Here is a 10,262-nt window from a genome sequence, read left to right as displayed (position 1 = left end):
GTGTAGCTTCTTGAATAGTGTTACAAAATACAATTACAACACATTGTGTTCCTTTCATGGGGTTGGTCCCAGTATTATATGTACATTATCATATTGTAATCTATCAACAATCATTATAAAAAATATTGTTGCGCATTTCTCGTGAACAAAAATGTTGGTTGTCAGGCTATGCTAAGGACGTAAGGAGTATATTTTAGTTCTCTCCAACACTATAAGTCTATAATTATTTGGAGATTTTGGTGCTGCTGGGTTACTTTTCCAGTTTTTCTAGCCTGTCTAAGATGTGTAGGAGTTCCTGTATTGCTTTCTGCTTCCAGGCATCCCTACTGTATTCGTACTCTTATATTATTGCAGAGCCTTAATTCTCTTGCTTTGCTAAGAAGTTCTTGCTTAATGGCTGAATCTCAATTAGACTACTGGATTTGGTGTTCAATAGTTGCTTTAGCTGCTTCAGGATCCAAATTACTTGCATCTGTGGTATTTGGCTGTATAGAACCATCTGCAAAATGATGTTTTCGTTCATGATAACCAGTAGTTGCCCATATTGGGACCAAGATCACCATCACCACTGAAAGTACCAACATCGCAACCCAGGTTGTCTGTGCGTAGCTCTTCAATGGCTTGCAGTGTTTGACTAGGATCCTTGAGGATGCATGTTTTACGAGTTGGCAATCTACTAGATTCTCCATATCTGGGTATGCATTTAGCAGATTTTGTATTGAAGTTGAGTAAGCTTCTATGACATTGTAAACACTGCCAGTTATGATTCCTCCCTGACAACTTGTCCCGCTGGTGTCTGAACAAGTAAACATCTTCAGCACCTGCAAAAATAAGGTTTATTTTAGCCCACCAATTAATGAAGTATTTGCATTCTTGTGGAGTGGTGTTAATAGTTCTTGGCATACCTGTGGAATATCTCCTATCTTAATTGTGTCAGCTGCACAGTTTCCTGGTTGATACGTAAAATCAGGTGGTCCAGAGAAAGGGTTGCATATGTATTGGAGACTTGGGAATGAAGAACTCCTCATAAGAGAGATATTTGTGTTCACCTGTCATATAATATGCACAGGATTAATGGTGTCTAGCTGAATTTTTAACAGGTAAGTTGGCATTGCAGGTGCTACTCGATTTTATGAAAAAGGTGATGAGCATCATTTTTTTTTTTGATGCAATGGTGATGAGCATCAATGATTTTATAGTTTCATCTCAGTAAATTATGTATTACCTGGTCAACAATTTCATAGACTCCGATGCCAACATCGGAGAATGCGGTTCTTGCTGAAAGAAATTCATCGCAAGGAAGGATTGAGCTTAAGCTACTGTTGTCTGGATTTTGTTGGAAGTCTTGAAGAGCTTGGCATGTGTCGGAGGAAAACCTGAATAGTTATTTAATTATTGACTCTGCTTAAGATTAAACATATATGGGATCTTCACTTACTTACAGGCATTGAGATTTGAGAATCAAATAGAAGAGTGGAAATTACTTTTCAAGGAAGAAATATGCCCCAAAGAATAGCCAGCAGAGGGCTGTAAGAATCCAGCAGAATACAACTAGCCTGCAGAAATTTAAGGAACCAGTAAGCACTTTCTAGTATTGCAAAATATGTTGTTTCAACACCATGGGTTGTTCTAGAGGTTTGATGTAGTTACATGTATAGTTTTCGTCGAAATCTCAGGATACCAAAAACTGCAAATTGAAGACAAGTTATTGTCAGATGATTAGAAGAATAAAGTTTGACACTATTTCCGGCGAAGTGTGACTCTACACTGTTATTTTCTGTAAACTACGTATTTATTTGATCTGAAGCAGTTACCTGTAAGAGCTATCACAGCAGCTAGGTTTATGGATATGGTGACGATGGTCAGGATATACCTGCAATCAAGCTCATGTGGATAAGAAAACTGAGCGAGAGAGGGACTGTGTTAAAGAAAACAAAGGAATATATTACATACAATATTGTCAGACCCTTCTTTACTAAGAGCCTGTTTTTCTGAGCTTGTCTTTTTATGCCAGTTGCTGCATAATCGAGCTTGTCGGATGTTGAAGCCAAGAAGCTAGCTGCAGCAGCCATATCTGTAGTTTCAGCCCCATCCACACCATCAATGCTATCCATTGCTTGTTGCTGTAAGTTTGCACCAATCTTTCTCATAGGTCCTGTGGCATTGTATATGGTATTGGATGCCTGATCTGCAGTGTGGATTATAACTCTCATTATTGTGTTTGCTTCAGAATGAAATCTCATGTTTCCTTCTAGAGCCACCCCAGATGCAATTCTGAAATTATATTTCTATATCATTAACACAACATAGGAATGTACTTATTATATGCATTTGGATATGTTTTTAGGGCTTACATTGCTAGGATAGCAAAAAATGTGGTGAAAATGAGAGGGAAGAGATAACACGGCTTGCGACATGGTGTTCTGTTTTTCAGCTGTTGATTCTTGCTTGTACTTCTACAGCAAGAAGCTGTGAGTAGATATATGGCATACACAATGCCTGCGATAAGCCATAACAGTCCGATTGCATATCCATATATCCCAGTAAATAAAGTCGACTGCAAAACAAGTTTATGTTAGACATATATTATAATTATAATAGATGAACATAGTTTATTAGATGGTGGGCTTACACTCCAATAATGGATGTTTGTGATGTTATAGCCGCCTCTGTAGTTGCTGAATTGTTCCAGTGGATCTACCCGTACTATATCTTTTGGTTTGTATGTGGTACGGCTGAAGGGATCTAGCGTTGGCACCGAGGTACTTCCTGCGTGAAGTCGTAAATCATGGTCAACAATTAGTATATCAATTACTAACCATGTACACCCCTTGAGTACCGCCATGGCGCATGGGGCGCCATTGTATATTGTATGACTATCAGTTGATTATTACAATGTTTGTTACAAAACAATGCCTCCTACTTTTGTTTCCTCTATACTATTGCTGATTGAATTTGAGAAAAAAAAAATACACATGTAAATTGTAATATCATGTTTTGCATATTCTTTATTAATGTGGAAGTATTATTCTCAGCAGGTTATTTCAGTAATAGAAGGCAAAAATTTCTGCAACATGTACCTGGTTCATTACTGTTCGATAAGAGTTGAGCTTCAGAAACACCCAACTTCGAGCTGCTGATCAATGCAAGAATTGCAAACACAACCCAGCTCGTTTGCAGAAGCTGCATCTGCGCTGTACCCATCTTCCCCCTCTAGATTGTCAACCTGCCCTTAAAACATCGTGCACACCAATTTATTCAGATGACCTATTCAAGTACATACAGATATGAAACTATTCAAGTACATACAGAGATGAAACTCACCAACTTTCGTGGTTCGCCAATCCTGCAGAGAGAAAGAGAGACAAACAGAGAGTAGAGTACTTGAGGATGATCAGAAGTTACACACAAGATTTATAAAGGCATAGATAGAAACAAGGGAACTTTTTTTTTAAAGAAGTAGCAGCAGTGTTAGTTCAAAGAGAAAGGAATGTTGGCCTTTTATCTAAACTCGTCGTAAAAAGCGCGGTTTCACCAGAAAAAGCTCTTCCTTAGCTTAATCTACATACTAGTTCTTAAACTAGAGGATCCCAAAAAATAAAGGACACCTTCTTCCCCACCCAAAACAAAAGGGAATTGAAGAAAAGAAGAGTGAATCATCAAGTGCAGAGAATGACTTCTGGACAAGTAAAGCACAAATATTTTGTTTCCATCTCATCTAATTTCCCCACTAATTGACCAAACAATTATTACATTTAAAAAAATAAAAAAAGTTAAAGTAAAAAGGGTGAAAAAGATGTCTAAAATCAAGAAAAGCATGTAGATTAATTTAAATTTACCTTAAGAGTTAAGGTAGGCAGAAATTATCTTCTAAATTTGATTAGTTTTTACTAATTCGAAAGATTATTAGCAGAAAGTTAATACGAAAGTACACTTAAGACTAATCCAATCTCGAGTTTTCAACCAAAAAAAAAAAAAGTTTTATCGGATTTGAAGCTAGGTGCAATTATGTATGAAAACAAAAAAAAAAAGCAATAGGTGAGGGTTTTGGACTCAACTACAACACTTTAATTTGTGATGTAGTATAAGTGTAATTGTTAATAGTTAATTATGTATAATTAATGTGTAAGTGTGATTAATCTTTTGGCTGTGAAAAGGACTCCTAAAGCAAAGCCTTCCGAGTCATACTTTGATTATTAGGGCTATGATTACTTTAGCAAGCTTTTGTCAAATATTACCACTAATTATTACACTTGTAATAGGATTATAGGAATGGAATATCTAGTTATCATAATAAAGTAAGACTTGTACCTTGTGCTATAAGGTCGATTGCTCATTTCAAAGAACTTTATTAATTAGTGTAAGGAAATTATAGATGATAATTAAAGATAACGCGTTTAATTTGTTATTTTCAATACTTTAAAGATTTTCTTTTCTTATGTATATTGGTGAAATTTATATTTATGGAAAAATCTTTACATTAACCTGTTGCTATTGATCAACCAATTCGAAAAATTATGTTTTAATACTCAAGATTAAAGATGACTTGTTAATTTTTTGGGGTTACATTGGAATATATATCACAATAAATTAACACGAGATAGATTATTAACTTCTATATCTAGTAAGATTACCTAAATATTCAATTAATTGGGGTTGATACTTGTATATGTTTGGATTTATGAGAACACTTAATACATAAAGGGGACTAACATAGACAATTATTATGTCTTACGGGTATTTTTCTTTGGATAACACTTTATGTATTTAAATGGAAATTGGGTATTACTTTTGAGGTTTGTCAAAAAGTGCAGCTAACATTAAGGGCTAATTACAAGTATGATAATTGATAATTTTGTCTATTTTCTTGCTCGTTAAGTCAAAAACTAACCTAAAATGTTTATTTTTCTTTTCTTTTTTTTTTGTGAGAAGTGTGAACCTAGTCAAAGATAACTATCTCTCGGTTAAATTTAGCATGAACCCCATTAATCGGGTGTTGTTAAAGTCTAGACCAACTATTAGGTTGTTTTATTTAAAAAATAGATACGAAGTATAAAAAAAACTATTACAATAGTTAAGTCTAAAGTAGTTATATTTGTTAGTAGAAGTCGAAGGTTTGAAGCTTTCCTTCCCTTCCTTGCATACTCTTTAATTCAATATTCGCCACTTAAAGTGTTACAATATTATAAAATTTTCCGGCTTACTACCACATGTTATGCTATCTTCGATTGTTCAGATCTAAATTCTTTTGCTCAAATAAACAACCAATTGTGACCAATTATTTTTTGGAAAATTTCACAAGAATAATCCAACCTTTCGATGGTTCTCCCAAAATAATCCAACCTTTAAATTAACCTTGAATAATCCTAAGTTTACCTATTATTCTCTCCTAACAAACCTGTTTTACCTACAACCGGCTGAATAAGTCTAAATTAGATTTTTTTTTTTTCCCCTTTTTTTTCCTCCTATTCTATCCTCCTTCTTCCTCCTTAGTTCCAAGACCTGACATAGTGACATCAATGGATGATGGATACCCACCATCCTTTAAACACCACCACCACCCAACAACCTCCCCCCAGCCACTCCCTAACCCTCCCTGGTTTGCCGCCACTCCCACCACCAGCCACCAGTGACACACCACTCCCTTTCCCCGCATCCATCACAACCTCCGCCACCACTTACCCCACCACAACCAAACCCAGACCCGAAACCTTTCCTCCACTAAACCCGAAACTTTTCCCACCCAAAACCCGAAACCCCAACCCAACCTACCCAAAAATCGATCGCGCGAAACCCCAACCCGCACCATTGTCCTTCTCTTCTCTCTATTTCTCAATTTAATTTGGGGCTGAATTGGGTTGTGGACCGTGGACGTACATTGTTGATGTTGTGGGCGTCGTTTGCGGTTGAATTGTGGGTTGATACTTGGTAGTTGATGGATGTTGTGTTGAGTGGTGATTTTGGTGGTGTTGAGGTGGTTGTACCGTAGTCCGTGGTGGTTGTAGGTGGTGGTGAGTGGCTTAAATGGTTTAGGTGGTTGAGGTGGTTGTAGGTGGTGGTGAGACGGTGAGTAGTTTAGGTGGTGATAATGGAGGAAGGGAGAGGAGAGAGAAATGGGCAGCAAGGGGAAAGGAGAAAGAATTTTTTTTTTTTTTTTTAATTTCAATTATTTTTTATATTTTTTTAATTAAAAAAAAAATTGGCCAATTAAGAAGTGTCACGTGGATGGTAACCGGTCATAATGGGTAAGGTGACCTGCTAGGGTTGCTAGGAGAGAATAATAGGTAAACTTAGGATTATTCAAGGTTAATCGAAATGTTGGATTATTTTGGGAGAATGAGTGAAAGGTTGGATTATTGGTGTGAAATTTTCCTTATTTTTTTTAGGCATAATATGGCTTATTTTCTCTTTGCGAAAACATCATGGTTCGTTCCATTTGTTGCGAAGTTAAATTAGATGTCCAAGCATCTGTCACAATATTTCTACCACTTGTTTTTGTTGTAAATTAATCAATGAACGCAATAAACACATCAAAGTTGAATCTCATTTTGTGCTTTAGTGCATAAGTCATGGTGATCTTGTAATCCAATGTATATTCTCGATGGAATTAAGCCAGTAAATCAACAATTGGATCCGGAGTTATATAGAGAGATTAGAGACTAATGTGTAGTTGGGTGCACATGAAAAAAAAATAATAATAATAAATAAAAAATAAAATATTAGAAGACCCTTCTCATGAAAAAAACACCTAATCTATCGAAAACAATAATGATGGAAAATTAATTAGAGTTATAGGGTTAATTTGTCACGTTCATCAAGCAGGGGTGGACATGTTCAAGCTGTTAAAAAATATTTTTTTAAGGTAAGGAGAAGGATTCTGACCAAACCTCAACCCTTACGGTTTTTTGGTTCAATTTGCGGATTAGACACTTTGAGAGTTGAGGGAGGGTAAAGGATCCCACCCTCAAAGTGTCTTTAATAGGGATTGAATTTCCAACTTCAGGGTGGAAGGTATAATCTTTCTCACTAGAAAAAATTAAACTTAGCTTGATTGTCGATTCAACCATGTCTTACCAACCCTGTATAATGATATCTTTCCTATTGTATAATCGATATTTTATACACAATATAATAATATAGGTAACACATCCCGTCAAAAAAAAAAAAAAAAAATATAGGTAACACATACACTTTTAAAAAGTAGTGTGCTTTTATTTTGTATATCTCATCATACAAAATAGTAGAAAACAAATATTTAACTACAAATTTAAATACATTTTATTTATGTTTTTTGACATGAACATAAATGATAGTGTTTAATTAAAAGCTCCAGGATCTCGTTTACCTTCTTCAAGGCATAATCCAGCAATAACACTGTTACATTTGTAGGGATGACAACATCCATGAGCAAAGAAACAAACATCACCCTCATTTTTGCATTTAGCCGCAACAATGCCAATCATTATCAACATTATTGCTACCATAAACAAAATTTTAACATTTTTCTTTGTTTTCAACATTTTTTTTTTTTTTGGGTGTGTTTATTCCTTATTATTGTTATTTACTTTATTTGTTATTATCAAATAAAATAAATTAAATCCATTAGTTATAATAATTTCCTAGAACAATGTCTTAAAGATCAAGTGAATTACCAATTTTTTCGGCACACAATTAGAAGAATTTTGAGGTATATTTTGCTATTTCATCAATGGATATTTTGTAGGGGATAAATCTTAAATCTAGTTAATCCTATATTTGTGGGATGTTCTAGGAGAGAATAAGATAATGAGTTGACTACTTTACTATATTTCTAGAAATCCTATTTTAGGCCTTTTTTTCCCAATACCTTTATTTAACCAATTTTCACTTACAATCCCCCTTGGTCGATAATCTTTATTGTATAACTAGTTGTACCTTTTTTTTTTTTTTTTTTTTGAAGAAACCTTAATAAAGTTATTTCTTGCACTTATGTGATCAAATGGTACAAGTACATGCTTGAAAAAATAGTTTTTGGTGGAATGACATGTTAAATTTAAATGAAATTAAAGTTTGTTCACGAGCATTCATAAATGTATATAGAATAACTAATATGCCTTACTTATCTGCGATCTTGTTACATTAATCCTAACATGTAGTAATTTTGAAATATTACTCCATAACCCGTTACAAATTGTATGTAATTACAAATAGTAGTGTTACTCAAAAGTGTACATCGAAAACATCAAGAAAGATAAAACTACTCCATATTTAGCATATGCTTAAATCAAATACCCATATAATATTAGTTTGAAAACACAAAAACCATAACTATTTGAAAGAAACGATTTCTCTTCATTTTTTGTTATTAGTTTGAATAAACTACCTACTTTCAGTGTAGTAAGTGCTCTTATGGTGTGTGAGTGTATTAAGGACTAAATGTATATTTTAATACTCCATGATGTCAACTTTTCATAATTTTAATCGTACTATTTATTAATTAGAGATATCTATGCTACTCGGCTTTTCTTGTAAAGGAACGGTGCCACGTGTTACACTTCAACTTATATGACAGTATGACACCATTCACTATGCCACGTCACTATTTAAAGTACATGTGACACGTAAGCTTGCAACTTCATTTAAACAATATAAATAAATTATGGTTGATCTAAATTCAAAACCGCAACCTCTAACAAATAAAAGTTATACACTTACCATATCAACCAACTTTTATTAGTGCTTTGAATTTCAGATAATTACATTATATATTCCTTTCAAATTAGAGGTTATATAATTTATTTATTCTTCACAAGATTAGAAAATAAATACATATGAGGTAAAAAAAATTGTAACATCCGAGACAACGCCCGGATCACACACTAGCTATACAAACAGTTAAACATAATCATCAAATTAAAGAAGTACTCCCTCCGTTTTTAAATATTTGTTCCATTTCTCCATGCGCGGAGTTTTAGGAGATTTTGGAGAAAGAAATAAAATATAGGTATTGGGGTTAGTGGAAAGTAAATTAGAGGAGAGATAACCTAAAAGTAATAAATTGTGTCCCAGTAGTTGAGAAAAATGAATTAAATATTATAAAAGCTTTTCAAATAAGGAAATAGAGCAAGTATTTAAAAACTGCCGCAAATGAAAAGTGGAGCAAGTATTTAAAAACGGAGGAAGTATAAAGTACAAACTAGCAATTCAGGGCATCACCTGAAACACACACTAGTTGATCATTAAAATGAGTGAATTATGCATTAACAAATGTGATACAAAAAGCGTGTCAACTAATAAAACAGAAAAGTATTTGTTTACGGGCTTCATAATAACAATCTTTTGAGAACGACTTCAAAGATCCGTTGTTGAAAACTCAACTTGTACCACGGTTTGTAGCAAATCGGTGGCCTAAATTGTTCCAACTCCCCTTGGGCCAATAGCCACTTGATTGCCCAAAAAACGTTTCTTGCTTTTCATACTTATAAAGATACCTTTTCAAGTTGGAAAATATCTAAATACTATACAGGTTAATACAAAAATCTCAATTAAAACGAAGTATTTTTAAAATTAATTAAAGTATTAACAAATCACAGTGCCACACCGTGTAACCAGCTAACACACTGATAACTCTCGATCAGGTTACTCCTAATCGATCAAATAACCCTTGACCGAGTAACCCTTGATCAAGTAACCCCTGATTGAGTATCTCTTGACCGAGTAACCCGTAACTGAGTAACCCCTAACTGATCAATTAAAAACACAAATTTAACACAATCTCACATGTGACAAGAAGAAAAATAATTTTATTAATAAAGTATAGTCAAACAACACTTATAAACAATTCCTTTAAAAAAATCTAAATTTCCAACATAGGTATATAGCTTGTTCAACCTACACCCCTTCTTGCAACTAAATGTGAATAAAAGGGCTAACTTTGTTAGGAAAACAATCATAATATATTCAAGGGAGAGTGAAAATAAGTTACTAGTAAGAGCATCAACACTCGTGATAAAATTACCATACAAATCTTGGGAAAAACAGCAAGACTTAAACACCATATCCAAGAATTCTGTTGTTACTACTTACTAGCCACCGTTCATGGAAGCTCTTCGAACTCAAAGTCGTACCTATTAGTATGAGAACAGAACTGAAGAAAAGATCGATCAAAGAAAAGGGAAGTCATAGATTCTTATTTTTCACTACACGAACTCGCATCAAGATCACTCATAACAACAAGATGAATGCACCAGCAAATTCTATGTTTCTTTACAAAACAGGACTTA

The 10,262-nt window shown here is 34.1% G+C and overlaps 1 protein-coding gene across 2 annotated transcripts; it reads right to left on the bottom strand.

Moving 5' to 3' along the window:
- On the bottom strand, positions 1–3,484 carry LOC145609051 (uncharacterized). 2 transcript variants are annotated; one of them, XM_081664622.1, is made up of 11 exons: positions 3,325–3,484; positions 3,081–3,231; positions 2,633–2,769; positions 2,355–2,557; positions 1,954–2,274; positions 1,815–1,873; positions 1,651–1,687; positions 1,485–1,556; positions 1,226–1,376; positions 906–1,049; positions 1–821 (listed from the first exon to the last, which is right to left on the bottom strand). In XM_081664622.1, the coding sequence occupies exons 2-11, from the start codon at positions 3,202–3,204 to the stop codon at positions 414–416; spliced, it is 1,656 nt and encodes a 551-aa protein (XP_081520748.1). In that variant the 5' UTR covers positions 3,205–3,231; positions 3,325–3,484; the 3' UTR covers positions 1–413. The 2 variants fall into 2 exon arrangements, with proteins under 2 accessions (XP_081520748.1, XP_081520747.1); XM_081664621.1 differs by having other exon boundaries at positions 3,081–3,226.
- Between the last annotated feature and the right edge of the window lie 6,778 nt (positions 3,485–10,262).

This window comes from Chenopodium album, chromosome 23 (genome assembly GCF_948465745.1).
Source record: "Chenopodium album chromosome 23, dcCheAlbu1.1, whole genome shotgun sequence".
Classification (NCBI taxonomy): Eukaryota; Viridiplantae; Streptophyta; class Magnoliopsida; order Caryophyllales; family Amaranthaceae; genus Chenopodium; species Chenopodium album.
The sequence above is the reverse complement of the archived record's forward strand: the minus strand, read 5'-3'. Positions and strand labels throughout refer to the sequence as shown.

Excerpts from the sequence above, each read along its gene's own strand:
- LOC145609051 (XM_081664622.1), bottom strand. The coding sequence starts at position 3,204 with ATGGGTACAGCGCAGATGCAGCTTCTGCAAACGAGCTGGGTTGTGTTT. Across the intron at positions 2,770-3,080 it reads ATCGAACAGTAATGAACCAG|GAAGTACCTCGGTGCCAACG; the intron begins GTACATGTTGCA and ends GACTTCACGCAG. Across the intron at positions 1,688-1,814 it reads TGCTGTGATAGCTCTTACAG|TTTTTGGTATCCTGAGATTT; the intron begins GTAACTGCTTCA and ends TTCAATTTGCAG.